The sequence below is a fragment of the Polypterus senegalus genome, chromosome 2 (assembly GCF_016835505.1).
Source record: "Polypterus senegalus isolate Bchr_013 chromosome 2, ASM1683550v1, whole genome shotgun sequence".
NCBI classification, from domain to species: Eukaryota; Metazoa; Chordata; class Cladistia; order Polypteriformes; family Polypteridae; genus Polypterus; species Polypterus senegalus.
Window position 1 is genome coordinate 194,057,385 of NC_053155.1, and position 23,723 is coordinate 194,081,107.

Genomic DNA, 23,723 nt, shown 5'->3' on the forward strand with positions numbered 1-23,723 from the left:
CATCAGGAAAATAACATCCGGAGCATTAGGGCATGCAAAACTGCCTTTTGCATCATAACAATGCACCTACCCATACTGCTACACCATTACAGAACACCTGCACACACTGCTTTGTCAGTCAAAGAGTTTTTGACCAAAAACAGTATGATTGTTGCTTTGCACCCCTGGATTTGCCAGATTCCACTCCCTGTGACTTCTTTTTGTTCCCAAAATTAAAATTGAGACTGAAGGGAAGATGATTTGGTATCATGAAAGAAATCCAGAGAAAAATTGTACAAGGCTGTAAGTCACAGTAACAAAAGATGAATACAGGAAATTATTCTAGGAATCGAAGAAGTGCTGGGACAAACATAGGTCAAGTCGAGTATTTTGATGGTGACTAAAATGGAATTGCAATAAGTTTTATAATTCCCTATCATCCCACCCCACCTCCAAATTCTTGAGTTTTTGTGCACAAGTCAAAGATCTGAATAATTGTAATACACACGCACGCACATACTAACTGTTCCCTGCAGCTCCACCCACGTAGTAGTGAAAAAGGACAACCTTTAAAAATCAATAAAAAAATGTAATTCTGGCGAAGCGGAAGTTAGGTTCGCTCCAGCGTCAAAAGTTGCCACTGTATCTGATTGTGTTCAGCTCTGACACAGTGCGTCCCCCGCATGGAGAGAAAAAACACATGGCCGTGATATCTCTGGCAGTCAGCAGCTGCCCTCTAAAACACATGTAGCTCTGATCTGTCTCTTAAAAACGTCAAATGTTTTACTCCTTAACAATCTATAGATGATACTGTCTGTTGAACAAACAGGTATCGCTAGCTAAGCGGAGGCAAGGTATGCCCAAACACGCGGCAAGAGGTAGACCAACTGGAACGGAGGCTGGATATCTATATAGATATAGATATATAGTGGAACCTCGACATACAAGTTTAATTCGTTCCAGCACTGAGCTTGTATAGCGAATTTCTCATATCTAGAACAAACTTCCCCATTGAAAATAATGGAAATCCAGATAATCTGTTCCGCACCCCCAAAAATATCAACATAAAAATCTATTTTCCTAACAAATAACACTGATAAATAATATATATAAGTGGAAACCATATTGTAATCTTTTTAGTTAGCCAATAAAAGGTGTCATTTTGCTTGGCTTTTCTCTACATTCATAATGGCTAACACGGTACAACACCCTAGTACTCCTCTTGAGGGCAGTCGTCTCCTATTCTCCGTCTGCATGTCCGCGCTATTTTTGGATACGCTTATACGGCGAACTGCTACAGCGAAACAATGAAATCACAAGCGCACAAACGCGTAGATCCTCACGCTACGGGAGAACAAGGAATACTGAGTGAGCTGACAGGCCGGCAGCGTCGGCTTGGGTGAATCCCCGAGTCGAGGCGGATCGGGAAACACATCACGCATAACCACAGCCTGGTTCGTGGCTCGTTACGCGAGCCAATGCTCGTATTTAGATCTGAATTTTTCGCTCATACTTTCCTCGTATCTTGAATTTCTTGTATACAGAGCTGTTCGTATCTCGAGGTTCCACTGTATAGAGATATATATAAGCTTGCTATTGGTGATGCTGGAGTGATTTACTAGATACCTTGTATTCTAGAGTTGAACTGACTGGTTTGAATAAAGTTTTGTTTCAGTGGATTTAAGATACTCTCTGGGGGCTTTGTTTTTATTTCTCTCCAACTAAAGACAGGCATTATCATTCTTCATAAAGATGGAAGTTTACAGGAATTTGAAGGCAATATTGAGATGTCAGTAGATAATTTTAAAACCAGTAATGTACAAAAAGGGCTGTTAAGACAGCAAGTGGATGTACACATATACTGTAGAGTGCGTGTATGTATGTCTATATATATTTGTAAAATGTTTGTTGTGATGGCTGAAAATAATTTTTACTCTCATAAGTTTAAATTTACTTGTTCCGTATAATCTACTAGCAAAATACCCGCGCTTCGCAGCGGCGTAATACTGCCTTAAAAGTTTTATTAAGAAGAAAATTAAGCCTTTTAAAACTGTTGGAAAATATACCAATAATTATTTGTTAAGGATCTCTTTGTATACCACATTTTGAGTTCGGCCCTCCGGTTGTAATATGACCAAGCTGTTTGCTGAGCTTACTCTTAAGCATGCAATGTACAGTTGGCCATGTGAAAAGCAATCTTGTCTCAAATCTCACAGCTTGGGTTGCTGCTGTAATAATCGGTTTGAGTTTCAAGGTTTGTTTCAATTACGACAGTATTTGTAGGACTTGTGTTGAAGTGACATTTCAGCATCTGTCAAGCGTTGTAAGTATACAACCAGTTTCATCGATAACTTAACATCCAGCTTTTGAGAGTTTAAACATTCATAAACATCAAAGTGTCCACTACTGAAATCGTCACCTGTGAATCTAAGATGTTTAAGAAGCATTGGCGGTTGTCCAAAGGTGTAAAATATTTGGCCATTTCGGTACACTTGAAAGCGCTAACCGAACAATTCAGCGGCAGCCATCAACGCAGATGCATAGGTGAAGGGCTTAAGCATTTCACTCTTATAGTGCTTCTGTGTAGTATAATTATCTCCTGTACCATCAGTCCACACCTTAAACTTGTCCCAGTCATTCAATACATAAGACACAATGTTCCTCCGGATATCAAGAGTAAGCCTGATATGGCCGTGCAATATGTACCAAAGAGAATGGAAAAGGTAGGTGGTATCTCCGGGCATGGAAACCACTCGGTAAGTGACAGTTGTTTGATCGATGGTGATCACCTCGATAGACATGTTAATGTGGGTACGGTTGGAATGATAAAGGAAATGGGTATCTGAACAATGTAAAGTAAGTCTAAAATACCTACACAATAACTATAATCATAATAAATTAACAATAAAACAGCAGAAAAGCCGTGGATTAAATAAAAAGGCTGTAGTTATCAGCAGGAGACGTGAATCCCGTGACGAAGCAAGGTAGGGAATGTAGAGACTGAAGCGACGGACGTCCTTATATAGGAAGGCAGCCAACAACGTGGGAGGCGTTGGGATGGGGGACCCAACGCCGCCTCACACGGTGACCGAGCTGCAGGCTATGGACGTATATATGTACGTAAGTGGGATTCAGTTAGCGTTGGGAACCCGCGTACCAAATTTCTTGAAGATGGGCCCATAAGTAACAAAGACTGAAAGAATTAGTGACGTTGGAAAATTCAATATGGTGGCTGACAGTGGCGTCATACCACTGAAATAAGTACGTACATTGGTTTCGGTTAGCGCAGGGAAGCCGCCTACCAAATTTCGTGAAGATGAGGCCATGAATAAGAAAGTTCAACATGGCGGACGTTGTTGACCGTTATGACCGTTACACGTTGAATTTTGAAATGAAACCTGTGTTAACTTTTGTAAGTAAGCTGTAAGGAATGAGCCTGCCAAATTTCAGCCTTCTACCTACACGGGAAGTTGGAGAATTAGTGACGTTGGAAAATTCAATATGGCAGCCAACAGTGGCGTCATACCATCGAAATAATAGCGCAGGGAAGCCGCCTACCAAATTTCGTGAAGATGGGGCCATAAATAAGAAAGTTCAACATGGCGGACGTTGCCGACCGTTATCGACCGTTATGACCGTTACGTGTAGAATTTCGAAATGAAACCTGCTTAACTTTTGTAAGTAAGTTGTAAGGAATAAGCCTGCCAAATTTCAGCCTTCTACCTACACAGGAAGTTGGAGAATTAGTGATGAGTCAGTCAGTGAGGGTTTTGCCTTTTATTAGTATAGATATGGCAGGTATCCATACCGGTATTATTGGTAAAATATGGTTAAATAAACTACTTCCATAAAATCCTCTCATGAAGGGCTGAAGAGAATGGTTTTTAAATTAAAGACCTGCATCCGCATTCATTGATCAGGAGTTTTCCTCAATAATAGTTCATTCGTTAGCTACTTTGCCTCTGTAGAGTGTGGTCAAAGAGAGGAGTGCAATTAGAGATTAAAAGCTGAAAAAAAGCCAGTGAAAACATTTTCAGCTGGAAAGTATTCCTCGCATATGTGCAATTTTGAATTCTTTCAACAAGCAGAAGGTCATTTGAAAAGTGCAGTTTAAATGCCAGGAAATAGGATGTGTCTTAACATCTAATGAATGAGGGCAGAGGCAGGTCTTCAGTTTAAACGCTCAATATCATTTAAATGTGCTCCCCAACTGGAGGAGGAGATTTTCCAAAAGTTGTTTATTGAGCAATATTTTAGCAGAAATACATGTGTTTGAAACATTTTGATCAGACAACTGGATATCTTGCATATGGAACATTAAGAAATCAGATTATTGTCATGGACATTTTAATATTGTTTTCTGTTTGTTCAGCACTGGTCTCCTTTGAAGCCTATTACATGTTAGAACTAACTTATCTACATTCTTATAGCATGCTTTTTTGAAATTTTTTTGTATACTGCTGCTGTGCACAAAATGCATAGAAAACAGACCCAGTCAAGTTGCCACACGTCCCGATTTGAGTAGGACTGTCCCAAGTTCAACAGACAAATCCTGACTCCCGCATTGCCTCTGAGGGTCCTGATTGAACAAAATTTGATGTAGAAAAGGGGAAAAAAATCTTAATTCATTATTTATATAGAATATCTAGTTAAAGAGGCTTGCTAAATTTTTGTAGACAGCCTGGTGTACCACCTTTTATAAATAAAATGATTAACTGTCTGCTGAATCTGAGCGTTTGAATCAGGTGTTCATGTACGTTATGTGTTTTCTCATGCTAATCATGGCTGCTCATGCTCGTGTGTAATTCGTTTTGAATGTTAAGTGTTACTGATAGATGTTTCAACTAACAAGGTAGGTTGTACCTGCATATCTGCATTCTGTTTCCATATATCATGTCATAGAATAGTTAAATCAAACATACCCATACCTAAATTTTAAAAGAAAAAGAAATAAGTGAGGTAATGTTTTCTTCGATATATGTACTTATTTACACACACTTTATGTTTAGATTAATTAAAATGATTAGTTTTTTTTTTTTTTTTTGGTTGCTCGAAATGGTAGCTTTCCCAACCTATGATTTTGAATCTGGCAACCCTGGATGCTGTAAATAGTGTTACAGTCTAGGGTTATTTTTGTAAACAGATGAGGGCATTTACCATATCAGAATAGTGAAATTGATACATAGCAGAAAAAGTTAAAATTAAGTGTTGTGTAGATTCAGAGTTATTTATTTTTTTATTTAACTAGGGAGCTCTGCTTCGCTCGCCAACTATGTATGGGGAAGCGGATGTACAATTTAAACAAATTGTTATTTTAATGGGAATTGTTACGTATGCATAGTTGACCTAACTATTTTACATTACAGCAAGTAATTAACCATAGTAAAAAATAGTAAAATGTAATAAATTGAAAGAAAATTATGTTTCATGTTGCGTTAGAGGTATTTGTTGCGTTATATGTTTTCATTCTGTTTGGCTTTGAAATTAACATGCAAATACTTTTTAAACTTTTACTGTAAAACTTAAGTAAAAACTATTTGGAATTAACTTTTCATTAGTATTGTTTTGAATTTTGATTCTGTGTTTGGAGTTAACAACACAACATATAACTGCCCATGAGTGAATATCATTTCTCTCTAATAAATAAATTACTTTTTCGAATGTTTGTCCCAGTGAATATGTTGTCAGAGTAAAAGCTTTTCTAACGGAAAACTGTAAATGTTTTAATACGAGTGTTATATCAAGATATCTTGGTGTCTGATGTTATCCACGGAAACTGTACTACATTACCTTTCTTGCCGCCTGTTAAAATTTATCATGTCATAATTGTTCGACCAATTTTGAATACAACTAATTTTGTCCTATTGCATAGCCCATCACACTATATATATATATATATATATATATATATATATATATATATATATATATATATATACACACACACACACACAACAGTGTTAACGGTTGTAGATATTCTACGGGATATTGTAAGTTGATGTTTTCATCTTCCACACAATCAACACCAACTGTTTCAGCATAGTTTATTGATACGCGTTTAACCAATTTGCCATGTAACCGATCGACAGTTTTCACGTTAATTCCTTTTACTTCATAATTTTTTGGTGTTAAGATTACCTGTTTACTCATCTCTTCTTTTGACAACTATTCGGTATAAAATTCTTAAATAAGTTTTATACATAATACATCTTCTTTTGTTGGGAAATTAAAGTGAGAAAAACTTAAAAATTTATAAGAGCTGAGAGCATAGGATCTGTGTCTGCAAAGGCATTCACACAAGTGAGAGGACCTTGAGCGTGGGCCATTAATTATAAATGGTTGAGAGGAGGGCAGGACTTGGAAGAAAATCTCTTGGCAATTGCCTTGTCTCGCAGGATTTGAAAAAATCTCTTAGCAATAGTCTCGTCTCAAGATTTTCTTTTAAAAATAGAGAGAAATGTCATAGCATAAACAGTATGCAATATATTGGTTCAGTCAACGTAAAACTGACCACACTTGAGAACCTCTAATAAAAGTTACCGACTTTTGATTATTAACACTATTAGATTTAGCTAACATTAGGCAACATATAAGGTTTCTAAATTAAACTTTTCATAAACATTCATCAGTGATACAAACTATTGCTCACCATATGCAGATGTAATGTTTGGTCATTTGGTGCCTAGGTTATGTATCAACAGGATCACTTACACTACTGTGAGAGAATTTCGGCAAGCGTTTGACTGCATTCCGGGAGATTTATCAGGATGCATTTTAATTCCAAGCCAGTGTAACTTGTGTGTTTCAATGATTGAGAGACTAGCCCATTTAATAGTCATTAACCAGTCATGCAACAAATCTTTTAAGATGTAGGGCTGCAAAAATTGCATCATTTAAACAATATTTTTACATTTTTAAAATAACAATTGAAGGCATAAATAGCAGGTGAATTCAGTCTAAATATAAAACACTTGCTGATAGTAATTGTTAAAATCCTTTTTTTCACTTCTAAAATAAACCTTTTAATGTAGAATATTTTATTAATAAGTGAATGTTGCCAAGATCATCATCATATTTTTACTTGGCTATCTATACATGATCTTCAAAGAATAATTATACATAATACATTTGAAGAAATGAAGTTAAAAATTCCCAGTAAAATGTACTAGCTCAGAACTTTAAGATATCTATGAACACGAACTTTACAAATCCCCTTGGCACTGCACACCCTTATTGCAACCCAGTTTGATTTTGGGCTTCAGTATGTTTCTTTCAGCATCCAGATAAATACTTGAGTCTTCAGACATCACAAGTGCTCTTTGCACCAACTGTGAATGATTTTGCAATTTTGCATCATAACAGTGCATCTACACACACCGCTACATGGTGACAGAGCACTTGCATATACTGCATTGTCAGCTCCTTGCACCAGCTTTTGAATGTTTGAGATTTTTATTTTCTAATTTTGTTAGAATACAGTTTGATTAAGAATCTTATATGTATTATGATTACTAGTAGTTAGTCATTAATGGGAATAATTTATGTCACTATTATTTAAAGATGTTTGTATTCGTCACATTCCTTAAATGTATACAATAATTATTTGCATTAGTGTTTCTAGATGTTTCATTTCTTTAGAAGCAGTATGTGCAGTTTGCTTAATATAACTAATTTTCAAACTAGTGCTAATTGAGCTTTAGAAATACCTCCCTGCTATAACTTAGTGTAGATTTTATTACTAGTTTTGACAAGATACTGTATGTTCATTTTTCTTTGCAGTGTGCTATACAGATTCTTAGTCTGCCTTTAAAGTCAATGTCTTAATTCTAAGAATTCTAAATTTATTTTTATTCACTGACCTTTTTTTAACATAATTTTTCAAATAATTAAAGGATTTAGTGAGGGCCAATTAGTATATAAAAATGGGATTCTGAATTGAAAAGAACCTTGGGTTATGGGAATCACATCTTATAGACTGACTTTAAATATAAAACTTTTAAGTTTAAAGTAACAAACTGTAAAAAATGTGGTGCCTCATTTACTGCTACAGGATACACTTCATAGTTTTTTGCAGTTTTTAGAGGTAATGGCACTTAATCCAGGTTGATCACCTATCTCTTTGTGTGTTGCAGTTATAGACAAAAATCTAAAGGTGTAGCTACCTCTTAAGCATTTGTTGCATATTAGAATCTACATTTTTTCTGTGAGTTTATTTACATTGGTTTGTTTAAAGGAAATTGCTTGCATTTTGAAACTTTGTTTGCACTATTATAATAAACTTTAGATACTACAAAATACATTTCAGTGATATATTTACAAAAATATTTCAAGTATAAAGTATTTTAAAAGTTAATTTCTTGGCTTTGTGAAATGTGTGCTTTTGGCTTTTTTTTTGCAAGGTTCTTTTTGGGAACTTCAGTTGTAACATGTTAAGTGATCTTCTTTGGAAATCACATGTATGTACACAAAAAAGTGTTACCAAAGACTGCTTGTTTTCAGGTGACAAGGCTTTAAGTTTTCATATTTATTCCTAAGGAAGGCTGAATCACTGTTTAGTGATTCCTATATTGTTTGTACAGCTGTTGGAAAAATCTCATAGACTATATGAGCAAGGCCTTAAATTAAAAAAAAAAATAACAAAAAGAAGATTCAGTGACTCTTAGGAAAAAAAATCACTGAGGTCACAAGATTTAAATTGTAGCTACACTTAATAATCTGATGTATCTACTCTTGTCCTCATAACAATTTTAATTGATCTATTATATTACAATATTACTATAATGTCGCTGTGTAAATCCCAAGTGCCATTCATACAATAACACACAAAATTTCAGACTGTCTACTCTTTCTTAATAGTAGCATTTGAAATAAGATCAGTTGCAACTACATCAAGTTTGACACCAGCAGCTGTTCAATTCCTGTAGCCAGATTTAGTTTCCAGGCAGTGGTTCTATGAATTATGAACCTGTTGTGTTTCATTGTGTAATTACAAAAATAAAATTGGACTTTTCTAGAAACGGTAGAATAATATTATTGAAATATACTTGCTAAATTGTTTTTAATTCAGAACAACTGTATGGTCACAATTTTTTGTGCATACAAAGGAAAAATTGGAAAACTCTGAGCCTTGGCTACATTTCAGTGTTTGCATTTCCATAAATATTAACATTGTGTGCACTGTTAAGCAGAGAATGATAAATTTGTAATGTAAAACATGTAATTGTGAAATGACAAAAGAAGATCAGAACCTCAAAACAAAAAAGGTTTGTTTATAAATATGGACTGTTAAATATTTAGAGTTTCAGGATTGAATGATAAATATTTGAAACTGAATACCCAATAATTGCGTCCTAAAAATTATAAGAGTAATAGTTTAAAATCAGATTCTGTTAACAAGGTATTTTGGTTTATATGCAGTATAATATTTCTGAATGTAGTTTTATCATACCATACCATTTTCAAAGCCTGCCTAAACTTGAGCAGGGTTGTGTGAGGCTAGAGCCTATCCCAGCAAACATTAGGCACAAAACAGGAACACACCCTAGACAGGATGACAGTTTATCACAAGGTGATCACACGCTAGGTCAAATTTGGTGTCACCAGTCCACCTAACCTGCATGTCTTTTGACTGTGGGAGGAAATACAGTAGTTTGAAATATTCATTTTAATGGAATTTTTTGCATTATGAAGGAATCCATTTTTTCCAGAATGTAAAACATAATTTGAACCTAGTTTGAACCCAGAGTCTGATGTATTCTTGAGTTCATGTACAAAATTTCTACGTCTCTGTTGAACTTGTAAAAGAGAATTTAAATCATTCGTTATAATTAGTGCTTATTTAGCTAATATGAGCAGGTTTATAAAATGTTAAAAGAAATTTATAGGGAGTTCAGTTTGTTTTGTTTTAATGTCAGTTTTAATATTTTAAATCCATGTGAAGCACAGCCTATGTCAGAATTGTGTGTTTTGATATATGACAAAAGTTAATTGGTCATCTAGCCTAATTATTTATTTTGCCTTTTATGGCTTTAAAATTGTTTGACTATTTTCCAGTTCTTATTATTTCTGTACTTGATATGGAAGGCATAAACAATGGTGAAACATTATTTTTAAAAAAAAGAGTTTTTCTTCATTATACACCAGCTGTTGTAAATCATTTCCTTTTTATGTGGAAATTGTTTTATTTGTTTATGCCCAGGTCGATATTCACCTGTGCCTAATAGCACTGTAGACACGCTCATTTAAAATGCCATCATGATATCAATTTTCTTCAGGATTAGGTATATATCCAACTATATCCTCTACTCTACTGACAAACAGGCAGTTTAGTATTGTGCACATTGTTAAAAGCAGTTTATGTACATCTTTTGTGCACCACCGAGAAGGCTTACATTATCAAATGTGGTAGATTTATTGAAACCACAGTGGGAACACAAAAATGTAGAACAAAAAAGACATGTCTTATAAGGTTTTCTGTGACTAAATGATAGTGGCTTTGACATTTTGCAAATACCAAATAAGTCATATTCCTTTTTTTTTCGCTTTGTGTCAGTCTTTAGCCTCCCACCTTCCCCTTTAATGAGCCATCTTCATTGACTGTTTGAATTTGCCTCCTAACAGTTGATCCACCAGTGCCTTGGTGAGGAGTCATGTTTATGTCTCACATAGGGTTTAATTCTAAGTTATCTATTTAGAACTACCAGGGTTAAAACTGCTTTAAAAACTTCAAACAAAGGCTCCAGCAACACCTGCAAAATCTACATCCCAACTCCTCTTTTGTTCAATAGGCAGATGCCAGTGTCAACTGACAGCAGAATTCCTGCTGCTTCTTAATGGATTTAACCATTTTCTTATCACTCAAGAGAAAACCCAGTTCTAATTTTCATGACCCCTTACAAATGCCCTGTCCTATCTTCAGTCCTAGACGGACCTTTTAGCAATTGAATCAAATTACGGTTGAATTCTGGGTACAGAATTTTTTTTTTGATGCTGTCTGTCCAAATGCCTATGGGAAAGCCATGTTTATAATGTAAGAATATTTTCGTTCAGAAATTAAGAACAGAAAAATATATTCTTAAACTCTTAATTTAGAAATGGTAGTTTACATTGAATAACATTATTAGATAGCCATAAATAATGAGAATGTTGTTAGTAGTTGCATCATTAGTTTTAGTGTTCTCATTGATAGTCAGCCTTAGCCTGCTAAATTGCTGCAAAGTGATTGTGTCACATATTGTATTTTTGCCATGAAATCCCACATTTTAGCTTTTTTTTTTATTAATTATCAAACTAAATTATTAATCATCACTACTCAGTGACGTACATGTTCTTAGCCTATTTTTAAAAATGTGTGATATCCACTCTATGAACACTGTATTAGATAGAGCTTGTATAGTGCTAGGTGAGACTTCCTTTTGCTCCAAGAACAGTCTGAATTTTTAAGGCGTTCATCAAGGTATAAATAGAACTTATATTTTTTTTTTATATTCTGACTTGCTAGCATCATATACTTCTTAAGATTTTGTAGCGACTCATGCTGTAAACATTACATTCTGTCACATTTTGAGGGTGCTTTAATAAGTTGAGATATGGAGATTGTGTAGGCCCCCCGAGTAAAGGTAAATGAAAATGCAGATCATTTTAACATTGTAGTTTAAGCTTAGCCTTTGTGTATTCGATTCCTCATATGGTTCTTTCTTTTTCACCCTGTTTTTACCTTTTAAGTAGGTATCTACATTGTGATATTGACAGACATTTTAAAAGTTCTCTGTGGAAAAAAGCAAATGATGCTATTTGAATAATCATGTATTCCAGTAGGATCATACTGTTTGATTATTTGTTGTTGCATTTGTTTCTGAGAAAACTGTTGTATTGTATTCCCAAACTGCTAATGTCATTAAGGTAACTGGATTGAGAGATTTCTACTGGAATTGTTTTAATCTTCACTTATATTAATAAATACAAAACTATAGAGTGAACTGTGAGCATTGTTTTCAGATATATATCCTCTGATTTTAATGCTTATCCTGCTTTCCATGATTTCAGAGGAGAATTGTGAGCCCAAGTCACTAAATTATTTAACATACATCAACAAACAGGAAATAGCAAAATAAGATGGTTCAAAATGTTTCTATTCTGGACTCTTGAAATGAACAGCAAAAGTTCACTAAGGAGCTGGGCACAAAGCAAATATATAGCATTTCTTTAAAATCGGCAATGGACTGTCTGTGAGAATTATTTTATAATACAATGCACATCCCCTACTTTACACTGAAATACAGTTTATTCATTGTTTAAAACTATTTAGTTAAGTTGGTATGCTATAAACATCAGGTCACATCTGGATTATCCAGCATTTCAAACATTATAAACACTACCAGATACTATTTACTAAAAAGGCAGTTCCATCAAATGCATCCTGTGTTGCCTACAGCATGTTCAGTTATAGATGTAGATTACTGACCAGTTTTGGCAATTTACTAGTTAATACACTGTTGCTGCAAGTTGTTGGTAAAATGCAAAGTACTCTGAATGTTTGCCCTCATGAAATTCTTTTTCTTTAACTGATAAACTGTCTGTTAAGCGTTGTTATATTAAGTACATTTTGGTCATTTTGCCTGTTTTATTTGTGTTTACAGGGATTTTGTATAATGCTCATTTTATTACATGCAGTACATTGAACATAACAGATTATCACTTTTATTTTGGACACTTTCTCTCAGTCAAAAATTTCATTCCTGACAACTTACCTCAGTAAGATGTGCACTAATTTATGTAAAAGTGCAACAATGAATATAAAGCACAGGAATCCTTTTATTTTATCTTTTGTAGTTAATACTGTTTGACTGATTGTTTACTAGATTAATCATTATTTAAGTTTTTATCTTAAAACTAACTTTGCATACTTCATTATTATTTAATTGCAAAGTAATTATCAAAATAAGAACTTGAAAAACACTTAATAAGGGGCATATGCTCATTTCTTATATGTGTGCATGTGTGTGTTCCTAATATGCATGTCTGTTTGTGAAACTAAAAAAAAATGCAAAGATATAAAAAGTGAAGTTTTTGTTATCTTAGTATTAAACATTCTCCATTTTGTTTAAGGCATTGTTTTTCTTATACTAGCAATCTGCTGATGGTTTGAGTGAGATTATTTGTTCTGTTTTAGGAACCTGATGACCAGGAAGCACCTGATGACCATGATTCTTCCCCACCAGAAGATGCCTCTCTTTACCCACACTCCCCCAGCACTCAGTATCAACAGGTATCTTGATTGATTTGCAGAAGCAGTCCACAATTAGCAGTGCTTGTAGTAATTCTAAACCTGCTTGGTTGATTTTAGAAGAAGTCACATACTGTAGTAAGTAAAGTAGCTTAGTGCTGTTTAAATCAGTGTGTTCCATTTTTCTTTAAAATAAGCTAATGCTACATCCATCTGTTAATTGTAGGCAATTCATATTATCTCATAAAGAAAAGCATTATTATGAGGTGGGGCATTGCATAATGAAGTGCAATTTCAGACTTTGACCCCTGGATTTTTTTTCTGCTTAGCAACCTAAATTAATTAGATAGTGTTTAATTGTTTTTTTAAACACTGGTAAGTGATTTGCTTCTTTATGTTAATATTAAAATATACAATAAGTGTTTTATCTGACCAGTATCTAGATTTCGTTTTCCGTGATGTTTAAGTTGTTGAGGGGTATAGATCCCAAAATGTAATGATATTAGTCAGAGCTGTTGACTAAATACTGTAGAATTAATCAAAAAAAAGTTTGTATTGTAATTTACCACTGATATACCGTTTTAAGTATTGTTGCTATTTTTAAAACTTGTACTTGTAAGTGATTTTTTGTTTATACATACACAACCTCCATGACCAGCTCTCTTTCTTTATTGAATAACAAATTCTACACTGTTGTTTTAATGTAACATGTTAGGAAAAAAATGAATTATGCGGCATGTGTGTTTAAAAAAACCTTGTGACAGTTTTTAAGTTTTTTGGGTAGGTATGTATTATACCAGATTAGCTAGAACACTTTCTCAGGATTGATTGTGGTCAATTATTTAACACAGATATGCTCCAGGTTTGTTGGGTTAGTTAAAAATGCACCATCATTTTCAAATAGTACTACAGATTTTTATTTGGGTTAAGGTCGGAGGTGGTACAGGGCCGTAGTAAGGCATTAGCCTTTTTTGTTTTAGGGGAATACAGTAATGCATTGGCCATTTCTTTGGGATTATTGTCCTACTAAAACATGAGACAGCTATTGTAATCACTCACCTGTTTAAGGCCTAATGTGGTAATTGTTTCTCAACCAAGTGAAGTTAGTGCTTTCACAATGCAGTACCTTATGGAGACAGTATACTTGCTTATTTCTTAAAGGAATGCTTTTTAATATGTTTCTTACCCCATGTAGTTCGTAGTGATGGGCAAGAAATTTTTTTAATGTCGGGTTTGTCATTATTCAAGGAGTCAGGCGTACCAATCAATTAGATTCATATTCACACATATTCAAATTTTAAGGAGGAGACAAAAAATCTTAAATGGCAAAAGATCTACAGGAAGTACTTCCATTTCATATCATCTGATTTCATGTTTTTAGGAAAAGAAAGTTCTTACAGAGCAATAGTGAAGACACTGCGCTTAAAAAAAAAAAAATCACTTGAATATTTTACAAAACTCTTTGTAGATTTGGCATAATTTAAAGTTTTTTTTTTTTTTTTTTTTTTAAGGTACGTAGTGTTATTTTTGTGTAGAATAGCACTACAGTATAACCTCATCTCAGCTGTGAAGCAAGGTGTAGAGAGCATCATGTTGTTGGGTTGCTTTGGGTCCTGGACAGCTTAGTACAGTGGAACCTTGGTTTGCGAGCATAATTCATTCCGGAAACGTGCTTGCAGTCCAAAGCACTCGTATATCAAAGTGAATTTCCCCATAAGAAATAATGGAAACTCAGATGATTCGTTCCACAACCCAAAACTATTCATATAAAAATGATTAATACAAAAGTAAAATACATAAAACAAATTAACCTGCACTTTACCTTTAAAAAGAATCATGGCTGGTGTGAGTTTCTAAACTCATGTGGGATTCCACCCAACGGGACGACAAACGGAAGAGTGTCCCAAAGTAATCGCAGTCTCCCAGTGCTGTAGCATTTCGCCGTATAAGCGCATCCAAAAAGATCGCAGACATGCTTTAAGCGCCTGCCGTCGATGGGTGATACAAGAAACATTATAAAGAACCCGCTACAATAAATAACCGCCCTGTTGCTGTTTCAAGCTGAATAAAGCTGGTGTTGTACTGAGAGTACTGAGACTCGGCTTTGTGTTTTGGGGCACAAGACGGAGACACGCACACACGTGCGCGCGCGCACACACACAGTCACAAAGCTGTAGTAAACAGTATACGCTCGTATGGGTGTTGACTATATGAGTGAGAATAGGAGACGATTGCCAGAGAGAGAGAGAGATAAGGAGGGAGAAGAACCATCAGCTTAGTTGTGATCACATGACGCTCAGCAGACAAAGTGTATCCATACTACTCGTATTGCAAGACATCGCTCGTTAATCAAGTCAAAATTTATTAAAAAATTTTGCTCGTCTTGCAAAACACTCGTAAACCAAGTTACTCGCAAACCGAGGTTCCACTGTATATAATTAAGGGTACAATGAATTCCAAATACTGATCTGAATGTTGTGCACAGTACTCAGGCTCCTGTCAAAATTTTTACCAGATATTAAAATTATGTAAAACAATTCTGCACAGAGGAAGGAGCCAAGATAGCCTCTAAACACTATGCTGTATAAGCCAGCAGTTAAAGGAATTGTTTGATGAAAGTTATTAAAAAGTTTATTTACATACTTTTTTCTTGTGTATATAAGCAATATTTTCAACAAACATATGTTAGTGTGTGTATTATTTGTTTAATGAAACCCTTATCTATTATTATGTCTTGGATTATGTCTTAGATTGTATCATATTTTAGAAGCCATAAATATATTAATCCAGAAAAGTCCAACGTATTTACTAATTCACAGGTTAAGGAGCAATCAGAAAAGACTGTGACTTAAATGAATGTTCATTGGGTCCAGCATTGCTATTTATTAATAGGCAAGCTCTTCTTAATTTCTTTTTTTTTAGTTTAATTGCCTTTTTCAGGTGATGTGTGTTTAATGATTTAGATGAAGTCCCTGTTTAGTTTTAATTAACCATAATACATTTACCCATTTGGCCTCAGAACCTGTTCTTTCAAAAGGTGTGCACAGTAGCCTTTTTGTTGTTATAACTTAAATGTAGGCCTATATGAAATACTTTGTATATTAATTTCACAAACACATCTTGACCATTTTTGTCACAAAAACATTGATATTTCCATTGACCTTCCAATGTCATGTGTATTTTATGTAGTGATACTAATGTATTCTGTGTAATTGGTATATATGGAAAATATTTGAGGACAAAATAGTATAATGCATAAAAAAGCTGCTTTTGGTCAACACGCTGATCTTTGGAAATAATCAACAGTATAGATCCCCATTGTTTACTATAAGTCAAAATATTTTACTTTATTACATTTACCAGTGTATTGGATGTAAACTAGAATTACCCTGATCATAAATATAAGCTCTAATATAATGCATCATAATTTCTTATACTTATGCAATTTTGCTAATCCACACTGCCTCCTAAACCCCTATACTTAAACTCGGAAATGATAAAAATAGCAAACATGCAGTGAAGAGACCACATTGTCCTTTACTCTCTTTCCACCCTTTTCCTAAATTATATTATACCATTTTGTGATTAAACTGCTGACTTCATTTCCTCCCCCCTTCTCTTTCCATCCATTCTTGCTTTCCTTGCTGATGTTCTCAGCTGAGCAGTTAGTGAGTGTTCGAGTCTCTTACCTATTTACCACATCCTGTACATGTAACATCCAAGCACAAATTCACTGATGTTTTGTTTTTGTGGCAAGTCAGATTTAAGAAACTGCTCTTGACAGTTTCAAAGTAATATGCTGTTATATGAATACAAGACTGAGTATTCTATTAAGGAGGAAATCTCATATTACCAGTCCAAGTCTAGAACTCAATAATATTTGTAATGGAACGGAGGACTTTAAACTTCACTACAGCATCATTGTAGAAAGCTCTGCTGAAAGGGATCAGCATTAAGTCAGCAACCGCAACTCCTATCATAAAACACCACCATCATGGTGTGACGATGTGGGTTCTGGCTCCACACTCCCATTGCTATTGGAAGCACTCGAACCCAACACCGTCGATAATGTAACCGAGTGAGCTAGTCAATGGAGGCAAATTACCGAGCAAGGGGAAGGTAGAAAGTGCAAAAGTGCTTTTATTTAAAACAGTCAACAAAAACAGTGTTCATAAATAGTGCAGGTCTTCAAATTCATTAAATAAATAATCCATAAAACGAACGTGGGGTAAAACCAATAAATAAACACAACAATCCTTTAAAAACGAAGGTTACAATCTTCTCCTGGAAGCAGTCTTTAAAACAACAAACAAATCCGGTGCTTTTCTGTATGCGTCTCACCTGCTTATCCCGTACGGGCTTCGCAGCCGGCCAGGCGCTCTCTGCAGCTGCCATCCTACTTCACACGCCGAGACTGGAGACCTCCCGATCCCTGGCTCCGGTATGGCACTCATCCCAGTCCCCGAGACTTGATTACCCCAATAGCCAGGTCGCTCATATTGGGGACTCCACCACCAAGCCTCCCGACTTCCGCTGCCTTTCCGCGGCCTTCTGCGGCTCGTCGCTTTCACCTTGTCACTCCCGCTACCTGCTCGCTCAGCGGGAGCGACATCTCCCCTGGCTGCGTGGGTGTCGGCCTAACACCCAGCTTCCTCGCAGCTGCCCACGGCTCGCCGATCGCGCTCACCACACGCTCCGCGTGTCCGTCTCTCTCCTGCACCGCTTGCTTCCACGCTCCCTGTAACCTCCGTCCTCTCCTTTCCTTTCTCTCTCCGATCGTTTTTTTCTTCCCGAACGTTTCTTTCTTTTTTCCTCCTAAAATCGACTCGCGCTTCTTTTAAAAACGTGAGGGGCCATCACAGCTGCAGCATTAGCCACGGGAGCAATCACGAATGTGGGCAGTTCCTCACCTGTGCACACGGTGAGAAACGCCCACATCGACTTACTGCCCCGCTGCTCTAACAAACAACGCCTCACGAAGCCGCCTCGGGTGCAATGATTATTTATTTAAAATCAATGGCCTTTTCTCCACGAGCTGTGGACCCATAACACCACACATGGTCAAATCTTTTTGAATGTATTAAAGTTTATCCAAGTATATAGTTTATTGCTTTGTTCTTTTTGCATTGCTCATGTTTCTCTTGTGAATTGCCTGTTTCATTCTTTGCCATGCACATTTCCATATACAAAAATGTAATTTCAACAAATACCAGTGTTATCCTTTCACACTGACTTGATCCTTTAACTTTTGAAAGCAATCTAAAATCTCTAAATTAACTAATACCATGTAGGGGTTACATCAGCATATCTCACTTCATTGAATTTTAAAAGTAAAAATGAAAAAGGCATTGTGTCATTCTTTAATGTAATTTGTTTTTAATTTAGATGATGTACTAGTTGTATACCTTTTCACAAGTAAACAGATAAACTGATTTTTTTTTCCAAAAAAACATTTTCTTGGTATTTGCAACAGCATATTATTTTAATATGGTTTTCTTCTTTCCTTTATACAGAATAATCATACTCACAGTCAGCCATACACAGGTCCAGCAGCACAGCATATGAACAACCCTCCACGGACAGGCCAACGAGCACAAGAAAACTGGGAAGGCAGTGAAGAAGTTGCCCCATCTCAAACAAAAGAATAAAATTCCTCCCTGTTGTCTTCATATTTGTTCCAACAAGACACTTGAATCAAGTGCATGACCAGGCCTTACAGTTCAACAGTCCTCCAGGAGGTTCTCCTTCAGAGTAAAACTTTTTTCCTGTTAATCCTGGAGTGGATAGTCTATTCACTGTCTGCCCTGCAGAATATTTCTGTCAAATATAACTCGCCTGCAGTGGAAAGTGTATAGTGTTGTAATAAAAACGGGCCTGATGCTATTATGTAAATGGCAAAGGTGTATATAGTATGTTTATGTTTGACTGTTAAATTTCCTCAGCAAGACTGTCTTTTGCTGTCGGAGACTAACAGACTTATTGAAATAAGAAAACGAAACAACAAAAAAACGTTGCTTATCACCTGTGCTCAGTAATGAGGAATGTTTGCCTTGTGGCAGGGTTAGCCAGTTCATTTTAAATGGGGTGAGGGTGGGGGGAAGACTAGGAGGAGCCCATCCATGTCAACCACGTTAATTATAATGCATTCACTCGGCTGCCAGACTTAATTTTACTATGGGCTATTAATTGACTGGTATAACCTTATAATAATTGGTTGATGTGGAAAGTGGTAATGTAACATTGTTCTAGACTCTCATTGCCTTTCTCTTTCTGGTATTAGTTGAATCATTCTGAAGCTCTAGTAAATATGCTGTAACATTTAGCATGGCTTCACACCAAGTTAGTGTAGCCTTCGGAAGAGAGGAGATGATAGCACACGAGCAGCAGTGGTCCTCCGTTGACGGCTGCCCTGCTATGAGCCTTTACTTGTTCACCATGATGGCTATAATTGGCAACAAAATTTACAAAGAAGTGGCTTTTCAGTTGCACATGTATTCCTCAGAGTTAATATTTGACAGTCTGTCAGTGGGATAATAAACAACATAGTTTTCAGTAATAGGAATTTTAAAGACTTAAATATATGCAACAATTTGCTATGCCAGGATGGAGCATAATAGACTGTATTTGGTGTGCTTGTTTTTGTTTCATTGGTAGAGCTTATTTTTAGATAAACTTCTAACACTTCTACTGCAGTTCAGTGAAGGCTGAAGTCAGCAGACATGTACAAATTGTGAGGACCTCTTCAAGCGGGGCAACTTGCTTCAATTTTCTTTCTAATATACAATCCTACTTGAAAGCAGGCTTTGTCTTAGAACTCTTCATCCAAACAAAAACATTATAAAGCAGGGTTGTATTATATAAAGTAACTGCTGGTTAGTCAAATTGCTATTTCTAGAGGTGTCTCAGTTGCTAAGCAAGAAAATTTCTTTGGGATTTAAAGACAAACATCAGTAAATACTGTATTTAATTGGTAACTTGAATGTGTGTATTTTTTGGAAGTTGTCTAAAATACCAAATATCCCTACAGAAGAAACAGCCCACCATATAATATTTAAATATTTTGCTGTTTTATTTTATAGAAATTATTTTGCTGAATTTCACAAAAATAGAATTTGATTTAAGAGGAACATTTTTGTCCTTGTGTTATTTTTAAAGAGGAATTGAATATACAGACTCCTGCGTCCAGTTTTGCCAAATTTTGTTTTGGCCATGGTGTGACGTTGAATTCTGGAAGTACAGTCACGATGTGAACTTTCACTTTGTGAGGTTTTTTGTGCACAGAAATATTCTAAAAGCATTGCGCCCCTTAGCAAGAATAAAGAAAATGGAATATTGACACTTTAACTGTCTCGAATTTTATTTGTTATCTTGCTAATGTGTGGTGCAACAGAAACTGGCTAAATTGCAAAGGAAAGGAGGCCTTACATCTAGAAACTGAAGAGGATTAATCAATGGCAGAAGAAATGTATAATTAACTCACTCCACTGTGGTGTTTGAAGTTGAGAGCACACCAGATGACCTGTGAAAATGCTTTGCCGTCCTTGAGATGTCAATGCCTGAAGAATACCCCGCATCATGGCGCTTACAGCTGGAGTGTTGCATCAGATCCGCAAGCAAGCCTTGTCAAGTGCAAAACTCAAGCTACAAATGCCAGGTTTTTGCTTTGCTTTGAGTGATCTCTCTGGAAGAAATAAAAACCAAACCAAAAAAACCCAGCTTCCCTCTTTCAAATTTCCAACACCCTTTTAACTCAAAAATGTTTTTATTTAAAAATTTTTTTCCTCCAGGGAATTTTTAAATGTTAAAAAAAAAAATTACCATTGGATTGAAATTATTTTGCAATGTACTTCAATCACTTGACTGCCTTCTCATCCCCCACCGGCATTTGTGAAAGACGCATGAGAAATAAAACTCCCTGAATGGCCTTAGAGCACTGTACAAGCCTAGCACACTGTTTTGTTTTTTCTTTTTTTAAATTCTAGAGTATTTTACATATGATGTGCAGTACGTGCTCCTTCCTCTGTCTTCCCATTATGGCAACACTGGAAATGACAGTTTGTGAGTCCCCGATGTAAGGTCTGTTATTTAGAAGGCTTGTTGACGTGTGCCAGGTACCCAGCTGGAAACAATCAGGGAATTTTATTGAAGACCAAGGTGCAAAGCAGTCCATTTAATGTAATATTTTACATAACATATATGTGGTCATTTCCTTGTTGCAAAATAAATTTGAGCCTAAAACTGTAAAACTGATATTTTTTGTTCAGTTTTTTTCTCAGTATTTTTGTAAAAACTCCACTCCTTAACTTTTGTTAACTTCACTCACAGTTTGCAGAATGCGATAAAAAGGTAATTAAAGATTATTATTTTGAATTTTAGTGTCCTATATTTTTATTTAAGTGAAGTTTATATTTGAGGTATTAAACATGCATTCATGTGTTAAGTATATCTCCGTGCAATTTTAACATAGTAGCGACTTTATTTTTGGTTAAATGCCAGTCAGGCCTGCTATAGGAAAATAAGAGAGGATGCTATAGAAGAGCTCACTCAGGTGGTGCCATGGGTCAAAAGTTCTCCACTTCCCTTCAGATATTTATTTGATCTCAACTTTGTTGTGATAATTATGTTCAGTTACAACCCCTTCTTTCAGGCTGATAGGTTTTCCAAAGATTTTTCCAGTCATTCTTTATGACTTACTGTAAGACACCCATGGTGCTCCTATAGCTGCTCATCTTCCATTCAGACCACACAATTTCTTCAAGGACATCCAAATCTATTTGGACAATAGACATTTAAAAGCTTAATTTGCTTATTTTCTCTGCAGATTTTGTGTGTTCTTACCTAGCTGGATAAGTTAACATTTTAAATTGTCCAAGCCTTATTTTTTCAGTTCATATAGGGATGGGTTTGATGCTACATGCAAGATATACATCTCTACTTAAAGGTTCGAGACAAAATATCAAACCAGGTTCTTCTGAGCATTCCCCTTCTTGGTTATTCTTCTCTTCTCCTCATTCTAGATCAGATGGCACTGGATTTTGTGGTACTCTAAATTCATGTGTCCTAGTGAGAGGTTGCTGCTTTGGCCCATTTAATTCAACAGTGGACTGGAAGTAAGTTAGCTTTTCTGTCAGAGGTTGCAAATGATGCTCAAAAAATTCAGAATTATCTGCTAATATGCTGCTTTCATGGACGTTAGCTAATAAAAAAAAAAAAAAAAGTTCACATTTGTAACTTTATATGATGAGTGTTTAATTTTTGAAGGCCTCATTCGAAAGAAAAAAGTGATGAGAAGTAAAATAAAGTTCCAAAAAAAAAAACTCAAGCATGTGGTGGTTTTCTTATTGTTCAGGGTATGTTTTGTTATTTGCAAGTATTCAAATGAATCCGAAAGCTCCACTTAAGTAGACCACTAGCATCATTTAAACTGAGGAACCCCAATTTAAGGCCTAGTGGGTTACAATGGCTTTACATTTAATTAGAGGCATGTTATTGCAGATGGAGCCATTATTATATTGTCAACAGTTTGTGCTTTGTTTCCATTAACTCCCTTGTTAAGATTCCCAGCCCTTATTTGCTTTGTTCCAATTTGCTATGGCCTCACTGCAATGTTTTTATTTTAAACAAAAACAAATCTCCATCTTTCCTAGAGTTTTTACATTGTTTAAAAAAAGTATCTTTGTCCACACAATAACACCTGAGACACAGACCCTTTCCTCCACTGGCCATGAATGGACTTTGTAGTGAATAATTCAGAGCCTGATGTACTATGTGTTCTCAAAGTATTGGCACTTTCAGGTCTCTTAATAGCATGTTCACGGTATGGGGGGGAAATCATTCTTCAAGGAATCGCAGTGAATTGCCCAGCATCACGTAAATACAGTGATCATAGTTGAAAGTAACGCTCTTCAGTACTGGTGGGCAGTAGCTTTGTTGTTAAATAAAAACATTACAAATGCTAAAGCAACATTTAAAAAAAAAAAAAAAGCAGCCAGCCCTATGTTCATTCATGAGAGGATTGGGTTCTTTTATCAAACATTTGAAAAGTTAATTCACTAGTGAAAATAAATTTGCATCTGTATTTTTACTTTACTGCACTGTTTTCTGTCGTGTAATATTGTGAGCTGTTCTGCACTGTACACCTATCCATGTCGTTAAACTCCATTATTAATTTACTCCTCCTTACTGAACACACAAAAACTAAACATTGATTAGAGGCTGTCAGCAAAGTTACATACTGATTTTCATGAAGCGCTGAATTTTTTCATTACAATGGTAATTCCACCAGCCATGGGATTTATCTCAAAACTGTAGCAACTGGTAAATGGCCATTGAAGCACGTATACAGCAAACACATTTTACAAAATGCAGATTAGATGCATACAGGTAGGCAGCACAACAAGCACCATGGAAAGCAACTCTTCTATTCGTCTTTGAAGGATGATCAGTCGGTGAATGAGGAATTGTAACAAGTAGGATCCAGTCAGGGACCCTACCAGAGCACAGTGGAGTCAGTGTTCAT

General features: G+C 35.6%; 1 protein-coding gene across 3 annotated transcripts in view; it reads left to right on the forward strand.

Annotated features, from left to right (window-relative positions):
* The window catches only part of LOC120523630 (probable ubiquitin carboxyl-terminal hydrolase FAF-X), a 377,796-nt gene extending 355,391 nt beyond the window's left edge, over positions 1-22,405 (forward strand). For 2 of the 3 annotated variants that reach the window (XM_039745106.1, XM_039745107.1), the window contains exons 44-46: positions 8,379-8,435; positions 13,151-13,246; positions 18,718-22,405. In XM_039745106.1, the coding sequence (XP_039601040.1) occupies positions 8,379-8,435; positions 13,151-13,246; positions 18,718-18,852 (288 nt within the window). In that variant the 3' untranslated portion in view covers positions 18,853-22,405. The remainder of the gene's footprint in view (positions 1-8,378; positions 8,436-13,150; positions 13,247-18,717) is intronic. The other variant, XM_039745108.1, reaches the window with a different exon arrangement.
* Positions 22,406-23,723: the final 1,318 nt, after the last annotated feature.